Source organism: Lasioglossum baleicum, chromosome 13, assembly GCF_051020765.1.
Source record: "Lasioglossum baleicum chromosome 13, iyLasBale1, whole genome shotgun sequence".
Classification (NCBI taxonomy): Eukaryota; Metazoa; Arthropoda; class Insecta; order Hymenoptera; family Halictidae; genus Lasioglossum; species Lasioglossum baleicum.
Window position 1 is genome coordinate 13,810,635 of NC_134941.1, and position 20,962 is coordinate 13,831,596.

Here is a 20,962-nt window from a genome sequence, read left to right on the forward strand (position 1 = left end):
CTATACCGTCGATGCCACTGCTACATATACTGACATATAGCAAAATATGTATGAGTCACGTCGCAGACGGTTAAAATGGTTATATGGTTATCCACTACACTCCAACAATCCGACAGATAGTGAGAAAAATCCGAATATCTTTCTGTTCAATATAATATTCAACGGTGCGCACAACGAATTTTAAACCGTCGCGAAAAGAGTACAAAAAAGCCTACGCATATTGTGATTAAATATTTGTTTCAGCGTTGTCGGATCGTTTGTTGCATTCTCCTGGATCAATATTGCGCAATATTGTCATCGGTAACGCCAGGAATACAGTTGTATCGAAGATTAATAATCAGTTTTGGGCGACGATTATCAATATTAAAATGTTCTACGAACTTGAATGCTTCCACTTGACGAGAAAGAAGTCGCACGAAAAATTGCTGGACAAATTATCCAAGTGTAATTTGATTTAGTCTTCTTAAAAATTCCCGAAACATCGTCGTTTTGAGATTTTCACAGTGGAATAAATGCATGGAATGGTGAAAAAAGTATTTTAATACAAAAAAAATATATTTTGGACCACCGATTCCGTAGGTATTACAGGTTCTTCTATTTCTAAGTTTTCCAGTTGCACGAGAAGATGGCGCCGCCAATCATTTCAGCGTCAAAATGGTGGTTGGGGATTTTAAATCGTAAATCTAATAACAAAGTGTCGCACTAAACTACTAAATAATTTCATAGGACACAGGAGCGAAATAAAAATTGCTTTCTTCTTTTAATTATCTGATAATACGCTGATGTCTTTAAAACTTTTTAATATGTCCACTGCTTTAAATTGTGCTTGCCCATTTTTGTAATAAATGCATAAAATCCGCAGTCTAGTAATGAATAATCTTCAGAATTAGATGTTCAGGATGTTTGGGGGTTTGAAAAGAAAGAAAACAGCAGCGCTTCGAGAATCTTACCGTTTATTCATATGATCAGTTCGCAAAGAGATCTAATGCAAACACACTTGGTACTCATACACAAGTTGACAATTATACTGTTCGATGATCTACTCTAAATTCCATAGAATCCGCCAAACTTTCTTACTTTTAAACAAATAAGTATATCTAGCACCGACATCGCTTCGCAAATCTCGACGTTGCGTCGCGACGTCTAAGAAAGATCTGCAGCGTATTTTCGATTAGGGGGAGCAATGATTAGCATCGTTAAACGGCAATTATGTACACGATCATCTTTCCAAGGTTACCGATACTTTGTACTGTATCCAGAAACAATTTCGTCGGTCACTTTCCGTCGTTTCGCCAATTACATCATATACACTCATACAAAAACCGAATACAATCAGCTTAATAAATACACAAAGACAGTATAAATTACTGAATACAGCTGCATATTGCATACGAGTCCCACAACCAAAACCCCAACGCTCGTTTCCACCGACTTTTCCGGATTCGATGGGAAAAATCGTTGGAAAACATTGATTCGCTGATCGCCGTTGTCGAAGGGACCAGCGATTCTAATTGATTAGAAATCACGACAAGATGGCTGCCGAAGATCCATCGGCGTATCACGGGATCTTCCGCGGGCATCTTCTAACAATTAATTCTCCTCTCTCTCTCTGTCTTCTAACGTTCTCAAAAATCGTAGAACAATATCGGAGAAAGACCTGAGAGTTACACTGTCCGTTTAAAAAAGAAATTCTAGCGAGTTAACGATTAGAAGAGACGCAGACTTCTGGCGGAGAGATTGTAGTCCTCGACCGGTATTTGCCATCGATTGTCCCAGAAATCGGTCTTCGTTCTATAAGACAGATGGGTGCACATCGGGAGACGCGTCGCACGCTCGCACCTTCTCGAAACCGACCAGTACAAGAAGTTCTGCGGACACTTGTACAAATAACCCTGAAGAGCGTCCCTGGAGTCGCGTTTGCACTTGTAGAACGCGTTGCTGCAGCCTTGCCTGTAAGGATAGTGTCCCTCTCCCGGGCAGAGTCGTTCAGTGGTCACCTTGATCTGGAAGCAAACACGAACATTCGTTTATCGGATCAATTAAGGGGTATCCTCAATTCCCGATGGTGCAAAGATTAGGTTTTGCAGTAGTTAAAAGCGCTAGCTTAAATCTCTAGGCCCACCAATTTCCAAATATTCAAATTACGATATTTTGAGGGAAACAGCGGTCTAGATCGAACTTTTATCTAGCGAATTATCTTTTGAATATTGAAAGACCGCATCTTTGCATTATCGAGAAATGAGAAGGCGCATCTCGCACCCTTGCAATTCTGGAAAGGAGAACACCTACTTAAACACCATAGAACAAACATTAATCCCTTGTTATTCATAATAATTAGAGGCTACTTACGGGTGACACAGAGCTCTCCTCCAATTTCCTATAGAATCTCCCACTGGCAATGGTGCCTTGGCAGGCTTGGCTGGTTTGATTCTCAGGCAGACACTGTATCTTCTTCTCGTCGAAGATAGTACCCTCCGGACAGCTGAGCACCAGCACCTTGATCTCCATGTTGCCTTCGTTGGTGCACTGGTAGAACAGGTTACAGTATTTCGGATGTCTTCGGAATCCGGTTGGACAAACCAGCACTATCTGTTCGTCGGTTAAGTTCCCAATCGGACAAGGAGTTGCCGAGGCTGGAGTAGTATCCGTGGTCTCAGTAGTTTGCTCCGAAGACTCTGTACTGCTGCCAGGTTCTTCCGACGTAGCTTCGGAGCTAGATTCTGTGCTGGACTGCGTGGTTGCCTCGGATGTAGACTCCGTGGTAGACTCGGACGCAGCTTCGGAGGTAGATTCTGTGGTTGCTTCGGTTGTGGATTCTGTGGTAGCCTCGGACGTAGACTCTGTGGTCGATTCAGTCGTGGAGGCTTCGCTCGAGGACTCTGTGCTGGATTCTGACGTCGACTCCGTGGTCGATTCTGTGGTGGCTTCCGAAGTAGACTGCGTGGTAGCTTCCGAAGTAGACTGCGTGGTAGCTTCCGAAGTAGACTGCGTGGTAGCTTCCGAAGTAGATTCCGTCGTAGCTTCGGAAGTAGACTGCGTGGTAGCTTCCGAAGTAGACTCCGTCGTAGCTTCTGAAGCGGACTGCGTGGTTGCCTCCGTTGTAGCTTCCGAAGTAGATTGCGTCGTTGCTTCTGAAGTAGATTGCGTCGTAGCTTCCGAAGTAGATTGCGTCGTTGCTTCTGAAGTAGACTCCGTCGTAGCTTCCGAGGTAGCTTCGGATGTCGTAGTCGATTCATCCTGAGAGGTCGTCGAGGTTGAAGGTTCGGTGGTTCTGTCAGCCCCCGTTGTAGACCCTGCTGTGGAACTGCTGGTGGTTGAAGAAGGCATCTGGCAGTCTCTCGCAGGGTAAACGGACTCAGGGTAATTACAGACGCTGATGCTGGGATCGAAGATGGTTCCTGGCGCACAGTTGAAGTGGTACACGTTAAAACCGTTCCCATTGTCGACGCAGCGGTAGAACTTGTCGCACTGCGTTGGATTCGGGTAGAATCCCTCCTTCTCGCAAACTATCGTATTGTTAGGAGGCTTCGTGGTGCAATCCGAGCCACTGGAAGAGGACGCAGTGCTAGACTGAGACGTCGAAGACGAGCTCTCGGTGCTGGATGGATCTGGTGTCTCCGCAGGCTTGCCAGAACTGCTGGAACCTGAAGATATCGTCGTTGATTCCTCAGGTGTGTCTCCTTGAGTACTACTAGCTGTGGTTGCAGCTGTGGTACCCGCAGTTGTGCCAGAACTGGTGATTGGTGGCGTCAAACCAGTCGACGGCGAGCTTCCTGGTGGTCCGTTATCGATCTCGTTACTCTCTGTTGAACAGGAAGCTACCTCGCTGATGTAATTACAAGTTTGGAGAGACTGGTCCCAGGCTGTGCCCTCCGCGCAACTGAAGTCGTATCTCTGGAAGCCGTTCTCACTGCGGACACAACGGATGAACTTTGTGCAGTCGGCTGGGTTGGGGAAGAAGCCTTCCTGGGAGCATTGTGATGATCCTGGTGACGAAGTACTTCCGGGAGGTTTGGTGTTGGATGTGGTGCTTGTCGATCCCGTGGGAGGTAGGTAAGATACTGTTTCTGTAACACCTGAATCTGTGGATTGAGTGCTTGTGCTTGGATCAGATGGAGACTGTGCTGTTGAGGAGGCTGTTGAGGAACTGCTGGATGGCGCAGCGGTTGTTGGGCTAGAGGATGATGGGACTGAGCTGGTAGATGATGGAGGCGGTGCTTGACTGCTGGATGAAGTAGGTGGTGCTTGACTGCTTGATGAAGTAGGTGGTGCTTGGCTGCTCGACGATGTGGGTGGTGCAGAACTACTGGATGAAGTAGGTGGTGCTTGACTGCTTGATGAAGTAGGTGGTGCTTGACTGCTTGATGAAGTAGGTGGTGCTTGACTGCTTGATGATGAAGGTGGTGCTTGGCTACTCGACGATGTGGGTGGTACAGAAGTACTGGATGAAGTTGGTGGTGCTTGGCTGCTCGACGATGTGGGTGGTGCAGAACTACTGGATGAAGTAGGTGGTGCTTGACTGCTTGATGAAGTAGGTGGTGCTTGGCTGCTTGATGATGAAGGTGGTGCAGAGCTACTGGATGAGGGTGCAGAGCTAGTGGCAGGTTGACTGGTGGTTCCATCAACCTCGTTGGAAGATGGATCCGACCCAGTCGAGTTGGACCCACAGCCTGGGACAGCAGACTCGTGATTGCAGCTTTGAACGCTCGAGTCCCAGGCAGTTCCAGTTCCACATTGGAATTCGTACTTGATGAAGCTAGAATTGCTGCCGACGCAGCGGTAGAATTTGTGGCAGTCTTTAGGATCGGGGAAGAAACCTTCCTCCGTGCAGTTCGATGATCCTGAGGGCGGGTTTGTGGTGGCAGTTGATTGTGTGCTAGATGCAGTCGTGCTTTCAGGTGGTAAGGTTTCTGTTGGATCTGCAGCGATGATTGTAGAACTGCTTGTACTGTTTTGCTCCGTGGACGATGCTGTTGAACTTGTTGTAGGACTTGTTGTTGGTCTTGTTGTTGATTGGCTAGTCGATGGGGGATAGGATGGACTACTTGAAGAAGCAGTTACAGGGCGAGATGTAGAAACAGGTGTTGTAGAACTACTGGTGGTTGTGCTCGATTGTACGGCAGTTGTTTGGCTGTCTGTTGTCGGGCGAGATGTAGAAACAGGTGTAGTAGAACTACTGGTGCTTGTGCTCGATTGTGCGACAGTTGTTTGGCTGTCTGTTGTTGGGCGAGATGTTGAAGAGGGAGGTGCTGTGCTACTAGATGACGGTGCAGATGATGTTGTGCTTGGTTCAGTTTGAGTTGTACCTGGCCGACTAGTTGTTCCACCGGGAGACTGACTGCTTGAAGAATCCGAAGAGCCTGGAGCAGGAGATGAGCTCGACCCACCTTTGCAATCAGGAACAGCTGATTCGTGATTACAACTCTGAATTGATTGATCCCAAGCAGTTCCAGCTCCGCATTCGAATGAATATTTAATGAATGTAGCATCGCTGCCAACGCAACGATAGAACTTGCGACAGTTCTCAGGATCTGGGAAGAATCCTTCTTGCGTACAGATTCCTGGAGTACCTACAAAAGATACTGAATGGTGATATCTGAAAGTCATGGTGGAGCGAGTATATCGTGAGTACTAGCAGAGACTAAAATACCTGAAGGGGTACTAGAAGTGCTATCAGTGCCAGGAGAACTAGAAGTGCTATTAGTGCCAGGAGAACTAGAACTACAAGGTGTGCTGGGAGAACTAGAGTTACCAGGCGTGGCAGGCGTTCCAGGTGAGCCCGGCGATCCCGGTGACCCTGGCGATCCTGGTGAGCCCGGAGATCCTGGCGATCCCGGTGACCCCGGTGACCCTGGCGATCCCGGCGATCCCGATGACCCTGGCGATCCCGGTGATCCTGGCGATCCTGGTGAGCCCGGTGATCCTGGCGATCCCGGTGACCCCGGATATCCCGGCGATCCCGGTGACCCCGGTGACCCTGGCGATCCCGATGACCCTGGCGATCCCGGTGATCCTGGCGATCCTGGCGAGCCCGGTGATCCTGGCGATCCCGGTGACCCCGGTGATCCCGGTGACCCTGGCGATCCTGGTGACCCTGGCGATCCCGGCGATCCCGGTGACCCCGATGATCCCGGTGACCCTGGCGATTCCGGTGAGCCCGGATATCCCGGTGACCCCGGTGACCCTGGCGATCCTGGTGAGCCCGGCGATCCCGGTGACCCTGGCGATCCTGGTGAGCCCGGTGATCCTGGTGAGCCCGGTGATCCTGGTGAGCCCGGCGATCCTGGTGAGCCCGGCGATCCCGGTGATCCTGGCGATCCCGGTGAGCCCGGATATCCCGGATACCCTGGAGAGCCCGGGGATCCCGGCGATCCCGGCGATCCCGGCGATCCTGGTGAGCCCGGTGATCCTGGTGAGCCCGGCGATCCCGGTGACCCTGGCGATCCTGGTGAGCCCGGTGATCCTGGTGAGCCCGGTGATCCTGGTGAGCCCGGTGATCCTGGTGAGCCCGGCGATCCCGGTGATCCTGGCGATCCCGGTGAGCCCGGATATCCCGGATACCCTGGAGAGCCCGGGGATCCCGGCGATCCCGGCGATCCTGGTGAGCCCGGCGATCCCGGCGATCCCGGTGACCCATTGGGATCACCAGGTTGTCCCGGCGAACCCGGCGACCCATTGGGATCACCAGGTTGTCCCGGCAACCCATTGGGATCACCAGGCTGTCCCGGTTGACCATTAGGGTCTCCGGGCTGTCCAGGGCTACCGGTATCACCATTCCATTGTCCGTTATTATCTCCCGTATCACCATTCCATTGTCCGCCATTATCTCCCGCATCTCCATTCCATTGTCCACCGTTATCTCCGTTCCATTGTCCACCATTATCGACACCGCCAGCGCCTGGCGAGGCTTCTTTACAATCATCCCGTGTTACCGCCCAAGCATGATTACACCCTTGAATCTCCGGGTCCCAAACAGTTCCAACCCCACATGTGAACTCGTACTTAATGAACTTCCCAGAACCCCCGTCAACGCATCTATAAAACTTCCTGCAATCGTTTGGATCCGAAAGGAATCCCTCTTGCGTGCATTGGGGACTGTTTTTCCCATTTTCAGAAGGATCTTCAGCTGATGGCTGTCTGGTAGTACTTTGTGTTGTCGATGGACTTCTAGTAGTCCACTGTGTTGTTGTCGATGGACTCCTAGTAGTCCACTGTGTTGTCGGTGGACTCCTAGTAGTCCACTGTGTTGTCGGTGAACTTCTAGTAGTCCACTGTGTTGTCGATGGACTTCTAGTAGTCCACTGTGTTGTCGGTGGACTTTTAGTAGTCCACTGAGTTGTCGATGGACTTCTAGTAGTCCACTGAGTTGTCGATGGACTTCTGGTAGTACTCTGACTAGTAGTGGTCGATGGAGTAGTTGTCCTAGTAGTTGTCCATTGCGTGGAAGACGTATCCGGCGAGCCAGGAACGTTCGAATCGATCTCGTTCTCGTCCCCTCCGCACTCCGGTCTTCCACTGTCGTTAGGGTGCGTGCAGATGTCGCCCCTGGCCTTGGAGAACACTGTACCGACTCCGCACTCGAACCTGAAGGTAGTCAACGGACTGCCGTTGCCCCAATCGACGCATCTGTAGTACACCCTACAGTCGCGAGGATCAGGATGATATCCCTCCTCCGTGCACACGAACCCATTGTTAGCGTCCTGCCTATACTGATTCTGGATATAGTCGTAGGGATCTAAAAATCCAGAGAGAAAGAGAGGGCAACATTGAGATAAATCAAGGAAGACGCTCGAGGGCTACGCACAAGATGGTCCGAGGATGTTCATGTTGCTTTAACAGCCGTCGTTTATCAAAGATTGCGATAGGTGTTTACTTTCCCGCGGAAAAATGACGGGGGAATCTCCGAAGGGGAGATCCACTCTGTCAGATACAGCCCGGCATTTTTCCCCGATATAAAGTATCCCTCGATCCGTTCAAGGCTGCGTCTACGTTGGAACCAGTTTGACGACAGTGGCAGCAGCAGCAGCAGCAGCAACAACAACAACGATAAACGAAAACAACGCTGTTCCATCGTGGATGCGGTTTTGCGGATAGGAGGGAAAAATACTAGCGATGTTCCATGAAATCAGTAAACGCGTCACGCGCTCCACTGAGCAGGACTCGAAACGAACGTGTCAGGAAAATAGATTGTTGAAACGCGCCCCTTTAAAAACGGCTGCTCGGCCTGCATCTTTAGCCGGGACCTCGGACCATGAATATTCCGCATGGAAATCAGCGAGTCTTACCGGCCCTCGCGTGCAAACTCAGCGCGAGCAGGACACCCAGCAGTCGCGGTCCCGACCACATCGCTCAAATCTCGCTCAAGTCTGCAACAGAAAACGGTACGATACCTTAAGAATTTTTTCCGGAAAAGTTCGGGAGAGTTGGTTGTTACGGAGAGAAGTCCGTCGATCTGCGCCTATGAGACGCGCAGGGACCTCGAAGGGAAACGTGTGGGTGTAGATCGCGGATCAAGGTGCAGGCTAAGGCAAAGAGTAGCTCGGTTAGTCCTTTTTCCGTGCTTCATCTCGATAAACCGAGGAATTGTGGACTCGTGGCGTTCCTCGCGAGATATCGTCTCCGATGAGCAATAAGATTACGGGATGATATTCTCTGACAGAGGTCGACTAGCTCCTCAGGAATTCCCTTCGAGGTGGCGTAACCCTCTACAAATCAATATTTACTATGTCTCCTAACGTAACGTCGATTCTCTTTGATCACGGATCATTGTAAATGAAGAGAAACACGTGAAAATCTTACGTGTTACACTTAAGACTGATACTGGAGTCAACAACGACCAGTCATTCATCGAAACAAAGAACCGAACCGTGGATAGGAATTTCAAAGCCGTAGTAACTCATGTTCATTCAGCATACACGTCGGACCGATCTTCTAATTCTGCTCACGGTTACGCTGATTTGCCGATTCGCTGAAAGAACGTATCAAGCCGGATCATTAGAGGCGTGTCGGAAATCAATTCTACCGTAACTGTACAAGAAGCCCGACGTAGCCTGAGCGTTCTTCTTGTAGCTCCGTCGATCGCACAGTTCGGAAATCGAGGTCACGAATAGGTTCGAGCGGTGATCGTTTGATCCTGGATCATGCGATCGTGCGAGGAAAGGTAGCAAGGTCAGGGGATCCAACAGTTAGGATCCCTCGGACGGGGAAGATTGGACGCGGGCCAACCAGAACGTAGGAGTAACTGTGCAGACGCTTATCTTCGTCGGTTTATGCGAAATTCTCAAGTGTGGAAATCCACGCCTCTCGTCCCAGATAACGATGCAGATTACGTCACGTTGTATTATCCCGTTGAAATGATAGGGTTTGCGAGGTATGGCGAGCCGTCGATTCACCTGTTGAAACGTTTCGTCGCTCTAACGCAACTGTTTGACATTAACCCTTCATTAGCGGACTGCGTTGCGACAGTAGTCTAACTGAAAAAAACCTTAGCATTATCGAGAAAGGAAAATACCCCTTTGAATCCAGCGTGAACACATTTGGCAACAATTTTGGAGCATTCGAAGACATTAATTGGAAGATCAACGTGCTTCTTCAAGAAGAAATTGTCAGTCCAGTAAATGCACTGAAACACCTTCCTCTCGGATCTAATGAGAATCCCTAGAATTCAGTGCGATGCATTCTGTCGCGAGGATCATTCTTCAAGCGATCGCCCGAAGGACCTTCCCGGGCCACCTAATTGACCGAGCAACGCGGGTTCGAGTATAATGATTCACTCGACGCCGGACAGCATTAAGTCTCATAAAAGCCGGGCCATTCGTCAGGCTCGCGTTGTATATGGGCCTATTACTCTCTCGCAGGACCTCCGCCGGCGCAGGATACGCAATACGCGGCGGATGCAACGAGATGCACCGGATCCACTGCCATAAATATCATCGGCCGTGGAACTTCGTAACGAATTGCACGGTGCACGACCTACGACTGGCCAGGATATACGTGTACACAGCCGACGAAAGGAAGAACCATAAATCCTGGCCAGCGGAGAGACAGAGATGAAAGGAAGCAGGATAGAAGCTCGCAGTTTCTCGTAACCAGTGCAGACAATTTTTATTTCGCACGAAGATTTGCAGTCTGTTGATTAGTACGGTCATCTTCCCTTGCTAGATCTGTGCTCGAACTTTCTCCAACAATGTTACGCAGAAAAGCAGACAAGTCCCGTCCAGACGCTATTAAAATCTCAATAAAATCCGACACGACGCGGCGCGTCACACACACAGGTGACAATTCAAGAAAAACCGAATCCCCATCGAGCAAACAAGATCTCCCGGTCGCTATTCCTCGCGTACACGACGTGTCGCATAAACAGGAATGAAATACGAGTGCGAGAGAGGCTATTCAAACGGCACGGTCGTAAACTTTTCTACGCGAGATCCCCGCTTAAACATAGTCCTCCATTCAGCTTCCAAGCGCGGCTCTCCGCGGGGAACTGCGACCAAACAGCTCGGTAATATCCTGCGAATACAACAACAACGGTTAACAACTAGCTGCCTCGAAGTACGTATTATTCCAGTTGTATATCAACATGCACCGGGTAACAAAGCAACCCCGTGTTCATTGAATAAATCGTGTCCCGCTCCACGGCGACTCGATCCGCTCCAATGTCACGATCGCCGACACTGACATTGACTCTGCTCTTGCGAGTTATGTCACCGAGGAGCGAGAGAGAAACCGCATTCTCGTGTTATGTCACACCGTTCGTGCAATCCCCTTTTCACCGGCTTGCCGGAGAAAGGATCTGGAGGATCAGAGTTGTGTGGTGAATTACAATTGAATTACTTCACGAATTATAATCACATAGTAATTCGATTATATTGTATTATATTAAATTTTTGCTATTCATTCCGACACTAATTTTGTAACAGAAGAAATTTTGAACTGATTGCTTAAAATTTCGGGGGAAAAATATTATTAATCATTTAACGGGATTCGGTATTTTATGGAGAACCGGGAAAAAAATTATTTTCTCATTTTTAGTGCATTTTAATAAAAGCGTGGTTTTCAAAAAATTCTTTTTATATATTTTATCTTCTACTTTTGTTGTCATCGGAAACAAGCGTGTATACAAAATTTCAGCAAGATTATGGGAAGTGGTTTAAACAAGATTTACAAGATTCGACGCATACAACAAGAACAACAACACGGCAAGTTAATATAAACGTGGTAAAATACAATGTTCTTAAATTACGTGATTCAATTACACAGTATTTAAATTAGCACAACTCTGAATCGGATCTGGCAAACTTCTCTCTCCTGGAGCTTTTGCAATTAACTCTCGCAGAATAAAAATGTTGTGCAATTTGAATGCTCATAGAGACGATCTATCATCCACGTATCCGAGGGTTCGGTTAATGTTCCAGGTGGTGTGGTGTTTTTATTATTACTCGGATCGCGAAGGGACTCCGAGAGCCTTTTACCGAAGTGTTCGTTATCGTGTTATCGGCGGCCGAAGGCGGTTTACGACGTTAGGCGCCTGTTCAGATAGAACGGTCAGGTCGTGGATCACTCGGCACCGGACTGTTTCTCGCGGCAAATGGCCCGAGCGATTTGGGCGAATCGCCTTTCCCCGTTGAATGAAACATTTCGCGCGGCTCGGCGAGGGCTCAGGCCCCGTTCACACGGCACTCGTTCCACGAATACAAATCGGCGTTATGTTCCCGATTCGGACCGTGGATCGCGCGAAAAACAGGAGGATACGGTTCGCGCGTTGCATTCCGAGCGGGCTTGTCGGGAGACCAATTGATGAAGAAAGTCTCGATCGTGATTTTTGCCAGGGGACGTTCCTGGGATCGAACGATCCACCGGACATCTTTCGCGTTCCTCGACCATCGGACTTGTCCGATCAAAAGAAATCTTCGTGTATGGATAATTTGAAATCGCTGAACGTTTACGGCACGATCGAATATTTTCATTGCGGGATTCGCGGATGCGCGAGGCTTATCGCGACGTTGCATGAAAACAGTAACGTGGCTGCTTATCGTAATTGATCAGCGACGACCTTCGTCGAACACCATTTGCCAGGAGTCTCTATAATTATTGCACGAGTGGAATGATACACGGCCGGTGCGCCAGTGATAATAATTATCAGTGGCCGTGGATCGTCAGCGATTTATGGGCGTTTCGCTGAAGACCACCGGGCATCGTCGATCGCAAACATTTGTCGAGTGAACATCGCTATTCCGGAGACTTCAAAATGTATAATAAACAGACGCGAAGAGGAGGAACGTGGAGTTAACGACAGCTCGTTAAGCACTCTCTCGACTAATTTGTACGCAGACTCGAATTCTACAATTAACTGGACAACATTCACTTTCAAGTCAGCGATTTTTTTGTATTTTTGTAAATCAGTCAAGCAGTACCACCGTTCTTTTAATAATCGCTGCTCCGAAAGAGGCCAGGAGAAATGGTCCACGAGAAATGGATCCGCTAGCTCAGAGTGTTGTAGCCGTCGAGCAAAACATGTTTTCGAATGTCCGATTTTAATGTTCTTCGAACGCGAAGATGGCCCGAGGAACTTCGGGAATCGTCGGTAATTGTACATCTGCTTACGGCGAACCCGCCATTTAACGGTTCTATGGAAGCACCCGGAACGAAATTTCGGCTAACCATTTAATTAATATTGCCCGCGTCCGTGACCAACAATCGTAAATCCGGTTCGACGACCCGAACACCGCGGACAGGTACGCTGGAACCAGTCCATCATCTCTAAGATTATGGTAACGATCTACGGCTATAATCCAGGGACTCGATCTCGCCTTAATGCGATTAACGTGTCCCGGAATTCGCGTCACCGATTATCCAGCGAGTTCTTTGTTTTATAACCTCTTCTTCCTTTTTCAGTTTGCTAAATAGCCAATCTGAATTATCAGCGAAATTTATCTGTTGCGATTAAAATCGACCGGTGGAATTTTTCACTTTAGGAATTAGGATGGTGTGGGGCCTAAGCTCTCCAGTTTCTAAATATTTAAATCTTCAGCTCTTCAATCTTCAAGTTATCCAATTTTTCAATATTTAAACTCTGGGGACTGCACGATGCGAAGAAACGTTCCCAAACATTTGATTCCTATTAATATTTGGACGCTCTCAGAAAACCGTGAACTTTTTTGAGAAATTGGTGTACTACGTGATATGTGAAAAGAAATTTTTCAAAATTATTTACCTGCAACTTTAGGAGTTGAATCATCGAAAAATAGCATAGTAACGAGGACACCCGAAGGATTAATTTCTTTGCTTAATTATTTCATGGAGAACAATACGACAGCGATTCTCTGAATCAATGAACAGTTTTCCCAGCCTCCTGGAAAAATCCGCAGACCAATTTCCAACGACACACGGCCAGTTTCCATCGAAACGCTGCCAGTCGCGTAACTGTACGCTCGAGCACGCGTGGCCTCGAATTAAAATCAATTGTCCGGTGAATCGCGACGCACGTTTCAGGAAATCGGTGGTGTACAGTTAGCCGCGCTGTCAGCCTTGCAGATAATGCGCCGAGCAATGCAAAAATAGCAACAACGTCCGCGACAACCGATGAAATCGCAGTTTCTTGCCCCACAGCGAGGATAAACAATCTCGAAAAACAGGTAGAACAGTTCACGGTGGATCACGCAGAAGTTGAAGATGAAGTTGATCGATCTTCCCGTTCTCCCTCGGTGAGATATAAGAACCATGCGCGTCCTTGGAGGGCCTCGGAATGGCCGGTTTCATCGAACCAGTTCTCGATCCGAACTTCTCAAACGACGATCGTTCTTCGAAGACTGTAATGGCTAAAGCCAAAGCCGCCAACTGAGATTCCCGGTGTCGGATTATCAAGGCGAGCAATAGGATCACTGCCTTTGTTGGCGGACGATGATCCGATGATTTGACAACGGGTGAGAGAGGTTCCTTCTTCGGCGTTGTTCATTTTTCTTCGGGACAGGCGAACCCAATTTACTGAGAAAAGTTGGATGTATGTATCCTTTGCACTTGATTGGTGACAAAATATTTGTTGCATCACTCAATTTACATTCAATAAATTACTAAACGTATTTAATATTTTAATAAACCAGTTTTATATTGATAAAACTAAGAAAATCATATAAAATAGAAGTATTTCAGGTCGGAAGAAAAATTCTGTTTTCGAATTAGAATAGCTCCGAGTGCTAAGGGTTAAAATATCCTTCTTCCTTCGTCTTTCAATATAATTTCTTCTCTCGAATATAGTTGTTCAATTTACCGCGATCGTTGAAGGAGGAAAGATGACAATTTTCATTTTGCATAAAGATCGGCAGTCTAGTTATCAAACCGATAGGGACTATCGCTATGCATTTAGCAGCATTCCAATCATGGGAACGCACTTAATCCAGAACCCGATACGTACATCCAGCTATCTACTTTATGCCACTCGCAGTGTCGGGAAATTCGATAAGGAAAGTGGAGGAAGACGCGACGAAGGAATCCCGAGGGAACGAAAACGAAAGTGCAGTATGATCGATCCGGTTCGCAGGAGGAGGCCTCGAGGGATGGTTGCAAACGATGATGAGGCTAATCGACGCCCGAGATGCAAAGCTGACGAAGATGCGGCGCGCTGCTGTGGATCCGGTGCAGTGAACCAGCGATCGTTATGATGGCGTACTCGTTACAATAAGTGCAGCCTTGCCGCTGAAAGTCGCAAGGCCGTTTCTTCTCCCACCAATCCCGCTTTTCCCTTCTCTTTCATATTCCCGGTGACGTGCAATGGCGTGGGAATCAACGCTCTGGAAATCTTCTCTGGAAAATAGTAGATCCTCTAGTGATAACATTTCTTCGAGTCCGCGAGAGATTACCAAACATTTAGGTATTTTACGAGGTATTATACCAACTTCTTATCCATGCAATTTAAGAAATCACAGGGAATTGAAATATATTCTAGGTCGGAAGGAATGTTTAATTTCCGAGTTAACCCTTAGCACTCGATGGGTGACTCAGAGTCACCGATAAAAATTGCTGTACCATTATTCAAAATATTGTTGACATTATTAAATATGTCTTGTATGAGATATTACATGAATTTCATATCTATCAAAAGAAAAAAATCATATGGAATTATAGTAGGCCGGAAGAAATGTTTAATTTTCGAGTTAAAGTAGCTTCGAGTGCGAAGGGCTAATTTTTGGTAGATCTCGAAGCCGTGTGTACGTTCGCAACTAGTCTGAGTCGACGTCACTGGTCCATCAGGGTCGGTTGGGGTATTCTCTAGGCAGCTCTCGCGGCGGACGTGTCCCTTGGAGGAGGTAATTGTGTCCTCGGCGTTCCGCAATTAAAGGGATACTCGGAAATTGCACGTGCAGAGGTAAGTCGTGTCCCGCTTGGCTTCGTCCTCTTCATTTTTCCATTATCTCCCTTATTCGCGACCGCAACGCTGCCCGAGGATTTATCATGCATCGCATGCGGGCTCCGCGGTACCAGCGGCCGAGGTTCAAGGCCCTCGATCCTCCAGAGAGCCTCGATCCTCCGGACCCAGCGAGAAAATGAGAAATCCCTGCGGGGGAATCATCGTCGACGTAAATAGAGCGTAATTACGGATGAATCAATGAGGGGGGACCAACCTGGGCCCCTTGTTTGGCGCTATTAATAACGGGCTTGCTATGGATGATTGCTCACGAATGCTGTGCGTTTTCGTCGCGACAGGAAATTGAATTGCCATTTTCGACGAACGTGAATGTCGATTCGATGGACGAGATATCTCGCCACCACGATTTCGTCGTACAATGCTGCGGACGACATCTCGTGTACCTTTATTATTAATATGAAGTTTTATTTTTAAGACGTGTATAAAATACTCCATATTTTACACCAAGCAACTTTCTGAACTTCGAACAACTTTCGAAGCGAGTTGCGAGAAAACTGGTAAAACGTGTGCAAGCATCGTTGTGCAAGAAGATTTGCAAAATCAGAGGAAATGCTTATGCTTTGATTTCAAGAGATAAGTGTGAACTGTTTCGAGCTAAATTAGTTGATCTCGATAATTCGTTGATCGCCGCACGTCAGTGGCGTCAATTAGCAGTTGGTTCTCTGAATCGCAACGACCAGCAGCGTCAGCAAGCCAGCAATTATCCGGCGAGAGTAATAACTATCTTGTTCGATCGCAAGCAGAGGTGCAATAATACCGTGACTCACTGGATTTTTCTTTTTCTATGGAAAACGGCCGGGTTTTTGCGGCGAATTCTTCCCTCAAGGCCCCGCTACAATTACGATCGTTAATAATCCGCGCTTTTCCGCGATTTTCTATAACGAGAGATCGTTAATCTCTCTTCGTGGACTCTGATCGATATTATTTTTTCTCCGATCGAATCGCACCTGTGGCTACGCACGGCTCGCTCCAGCGATAAAAGGTGCTCGGGATCGACAACTGCGATTCATCGATCGAGTGACGTAAAAGGGCTCGGTGGATTCGCGATTTTCGCCCATGGGGACGATCGAATAAATCCGTCAGCGTCAGAAAAAGCTCGGTGAACGAGCTAACCGGTCGCGAGAGCGGAATGTCCTTCGCTGGATTCGCTGTTTTTATCGCGGGCCCGGGAAGAATGGCTCGTTACAGCCGGTGAAAAAGCGATGCACCGCGTGCATAATGCATCCTCGAACCGTCAAGCGTTACTCCACAACTCTGTATTCCATTAAAAGTTGCAGGCGCGTGCAGCGCCTATGCGCGCATCCATCAAACGCGACAGTCTCGATCGCTCGGGTGCAACTGCCGGGAAAAACAAACATTTTTTCGCGGACAGGCTCCTATTCTCGCCGGCAAACAACTAGAACAAGTCCGAGCATGTTCATCATCAACGAACATGTCCGCCCTTTGAGGCCGTACCTCGAATCTGACTTGAAAGAAGAACTTAGGTAATTTTTAATTGGCGTTAAAAAATATTTCCAAGTCGCAGTCTAGCATAATGAATGTTTCAAGGGAAAACCCCGATGCGTTTTGTATTCCGGCGGCCAAAAATATTTTTACCGCCGCTTTATGACGAGGAACTCCGTTTATGGATCGCGATCAATGTCGAGGCCGAGCAGGTTGCATCGCGCAGCTCCTGCGTGCGCGATCTACTCAATGCCACGAATCGATTCGACCGGAATGCCGATCCAAATACAGCCCGCGATTTTTCGGCCAGCCGGACGTGACGCGAATCCTCGATCGGATCGGGAATTTTCGGACACGTCCGTGTCACAAACACGCTGTAACCGCTGTAAATCGTGTTTGTAACCCGGTGGAACAGTTACGTGACGCTAAGTGGCTTTCCGAGGCTCGTTATAGCTATATTCGTGTCACTCTTCGGGCCCGAATTCTGTTTAACCTGGATCGAAAGCGAACTGAGAATAACCTCTGCCACTTGACAGGCTTATTCTGTTTGTGACAATGTCTTCTTTTCACACTTGACAAGAGGATGTATTTGTCAGCAGGTTTGTATTTTTAACCCTTAGACTCTGAGGCGCCACTAAAAATTGTTGTACCATTATTTGTTGGTATCGATTATTAAACATTTAAATATTGTATGAGGTATCATATCAATTTTGTAATTACACAAATTTAAAAAATTGTTGTACCATTATTTGTTGGTATCTAATCAATTATTAAACATTTAAGTATTGTATGAGAGAGGTACTACATACATTTTGAAATTACCAATTTAAAAAATTGTTGAGAATGGAAATATTCCAGGTCGGAAGAAATGTTTAATTTTCGAGTTAAAATAGCTCCGAGTGCAGAGGATTAACTTTTAGTTACTCGCACATAGCATTTACAATCTCAAAACTTTAAATTTAGTGTTCCAAGCATGAAAAAAGGTGTCGACCGCACTAGCAAATATTTATTTTGCTAGTTATTTGATTGAATAAAAATTGATTTATGTTGCAGCGACATAAAGTTCCATATAAACAGTTATCGCAAAGATGCATTCGACAAATTCTGTGAAGAATCATTTCCCGGAGGATTCGCAACAAAAGCAACTCCGTGAGTCACCGAGAGAAACATCGTCGGACGCGGGTAATCGGGACTAATTACAGGTACGTGAAGAGCATTTAGCCGAGTGGAGAAACTTATCGAGCGTAATTACGCAGCCGTGTTATCGTGCCGCGCGTTGATCAATGAACGGTCAATGTTCCGAAGCAAAGGATTAACAGCGACGTTTTAATTATCGTGACGCCGCCGTCCGAGGGATATTAAACGTTGATATACGCAAGGACTCCCCGCGGATCGAAGCGAGTCCAATTAATAGCACTCGAATTTTTTCACGTCACCATTACGATTTTATTCCCGCGAGCGCGTGGTCGAAATGCGAAACGATCCCGGTGACTCAACCACAGCCTCGAAACCGACTGCAGTTATCTAATGGATCATAATCACAGGGTCAATAAGGCGCGGAACACGCGAATAGGTTTCTACGGTGATTTAGGTGTCTTTGAAACAGTTTTGCGGAGGTGTAAGTTCAAGACACTGTTATGGATTAGAACGGCAAGGTGGAGGAGAGACGTGGGATATCGAAATCTGAGCTCATCTGCTTCCTACAGGTCCATGAATAATGCTAAACTTTTTTCCATATTTTCAACTGTGAAAATTAATTCCGAAACGATTTTACCAATTCTGCTGAATTTGGAGGCGGACATATAGCACCTAAAGAGCTTATCTGCTTCCTACAGGTTTATCAATAATGCAAAACTTTTCTCTATCTTTGCAACTGTGAAAATTAATTTCGAAAGGATATTACCAATTTTGCTGAATGAGGAGGCGGACATATAGCTCCTAAATTTGAGTTTATCTGCTTCCTACAGGTCTATGAATAATGCCAAGCTTTTGTCTATCTTTGCAACTGTGAAAATTAATTGCGAGACGATTTTACCAATTCTGCTGAATTAGGAGGCAAACGTATATCACCTAAATTTCGGAAACTACAGTGTTCTCCTAAAAATTTGAGTGATTTTAGATCTACTCAAACGGAAGACAGACAAATTACACCTTAGAAAATTCTGACTACTCTTCAAACTCGAAGCACTCTCGAAAGAATTCGCACACAGTAGACTAAACGAAGAGACATTGAGAAACTTCCAATGAATAAAACGCTGAAAGAACTGTCGAAAGAATTTCACTCGCGCCACGATTGTTCATAATTCATGAAAAAAAAACAAAATAGGATAAAGGGTAGGCTAGAATTGGACTCACCTCGGCGCAGGATCAATGAAAGTGCTCTAATCCTAATCAGTGGTTCCTCTTCATGTCGCGTGATCGATTTCCCTGTTGTTTCCTCGGCGGGATCGATCGATCCAGCAGCGGCGCGATCCACGAGATCTGTTCGACGCGTGCAGGCCGGCGTGTTTTCAGGAACTATTCTGGAAATCGGTTGCCGATCGCGGCACGTTCTCGAGAGGGAGTAAGTCCTGAGGACGCGGATGGCTCCTACTTATAAAGACTTGGCCAAGTCTTGGCTCTCCAATTGGCTTCCACGTGTGTGTTCAATGTCTACGTAAGTCGGTACCCCCTGCACGTGCGTGCGTATGCGTGTCTGCGTGTACACACTAAGAGGGAATCGTGGGCTCTCCGTTGTCCAGGTGGTAGGGGGCACAAACCGTCCACCGGTCGTTACACGCTCTCGATCCGCTGTTACACATTACACGGAGCCAATGCCAGCTCGAGGAGCAGCCGCCGCCGCTCCGGACCAACCGAGAACCGATCGGTTTTCTTTTCTTCACGGGAACTCGCTCCTTCCGCGGCTTCTTCCATTGTCGCCTACACCATGAATGAGTTTTCACAGTTCGTTGAGAATACTTCGGAGGAAACGCTGCTATTCAACGAGTCCAAGCTACGACTTGCAATCCCGCGTCATTTTTTGGTTCCGCATTTCTTAATCCCCTGCCGCATCATTCAGTTTCAGTGATTAAAACATCTTGGCGTTATAATAAATCGCTACATTTGTTTTAATGCTTCCATATTGATTACAAGCGAATCAAATTTTATTTCATTTAGAAGAAACGTGTAGCGTTCATATTTATTAGACTTTGTTTAAACTCTTCATGACGAGTGTAACTCGTTGCCGTACCATTATGCAAAATATTGTCTACGTTATTAAATATGTTCGGATCTAACCAAGTACTAGACACTTGAATATTGTACGAGGTATTACATTAATTTCATATCGGGATTGAAAACAGCGCGGGATTGCAAACCCTACTCGAAGCAACTTGCGTTTACTTATTTCCAAAATTAGACAGTTTTCTGGTCAAGTTAGTCAAGCATCTGCTCGCTTGAACTTTAGTTTTGTTCATCAATGAACGAACGTACCATAGTAGTATTGATACAGACAAATGTATTCGCAAGTAAAGAAGAAATGAACACGTAAAGGAAGAAAAATGTGTAAACATAACGCAAGTAATACTTCATTTTATCGCCAGCACGTCGCCAACCTTATGTCACAACGAACAAGAGTAACGAAGTCGCGGAATCTTATCTTCTGCTAATGGTTAACAACGTTTCCTATTCTGATTACACGGAAATTCTTGCAAATGATCGAATCATAATCGAAAATCCTTCTGATACAGATCAGCGTTCCGTAACCCCGTCGACGACCCAGATAGAATTTCGGCGGCCATAATAGCGAAGCTGACGATGGTCCGAGAGAGGCGCCGCATATTTCTGAAACGAATCAAAAGTCCCTGAACGCTAACGGTACCCCGATATCGAAGAAAGAGAGACGTCGGCGGCGCGAAGTTTCATAAAAATCGTTCCTCCGCGAGCATAAATTTCTTCGGCTCCCAAAAACTCGACACAGTTTCGACGCCTGTATACAGACTGTCCCCATTCACCGTTCTATTCAACAGAGAAATACCTAACCGCTGATTTTCGCGTGGATTCACAGGAAACAGGTTCCATTACGCGTTGTTACGCTTATTACCGCGGATTGAAATCTCT

The 20,962-nt window shown here is 47.0% G+C and overlaps 1 protein-coding gene and 1 long non-coding RNA gene across 6 annotated transcripts; one reads left to right on the top strand and one right to left on the bottom strand.

Annotated features, from left to right (window-relative positions):
- The first annotated feature begins 6 nt into the window (after positions 1–6).
- LOC143214926 (uncharacterized) lies at positions 7–2,658 on the top strand. Its single transcript, XR_013010239.1, has 3 exons — positions 7–164; positions 244–533; positions 606–2,658. It is a non-coding gene; the product is annotated as an uncharacterized LOC143214926 (long non-coding RNA).
- Positions 937–19,446, bottom strand: LOC143214863 (uncharacterized). Of its 5 annotated transcripts, none has more exons than XM_076436362.1 (6): positions 19,220–19,446; positions 8,286–8,366; positions 5,651–7,735; positions 4,509–5,570; positions 2,350–4,373; positions 937–2,003 (listed from the first exon to the last, which is right to left on the bottom strand). In XM_076436362.1, exons 2-6 carry the CDS (start codon positions 8,344–8,346, stop codon positions 1,707–1,709), a joined length of 5,529 nt encoding a protein of 1,842 aa, XP_076292477.1. In that variant the 5' UTR covers positions 8,347–8,366; positions 19,220–19,446; the 3' UTR covers positions 937–1,706. The 5 variants fall into 5 exon arrangements, with proteins under 5 accessions (XP_076292477.1, XP_076292476.1, XP_076292474.1 ...); XM_076436361.1 differs by having other exon boundaries at positions 2,350–4,238; positions 4,347–5,570; XM_076436359.1 differs by having other exon boundaries at positions 2,350–4,238; positions 4,320–5,570.
- Between the last annotated feature and the right edge of the window lie 1,516 nt (positions 19,447–20,962).

Coding starts and splice junctions, on each gene's coding strand:
- LOC143214863 (XM_076436358.1), bottom strand. CDS start 8,346: ATGTGGTCGGGACCGCGACTGCTGGGTGTCCTGCTCGCGCTGAGTTTG. Junction 7,736..8,285: donor GAGTTTGCACGCGAGGGCCG/GTAAGACTCGCT, acceptor CTGGATTTTTAG/ATCCCTACGACTATATCCAG. Junction 2,004..2,349: donor AGGAGAGCTCTGTGTCACCC/GTAAGTAGCCTC, acceptor GTTTGCTTCCAG/ATCAAGGTGACCACTGAACG.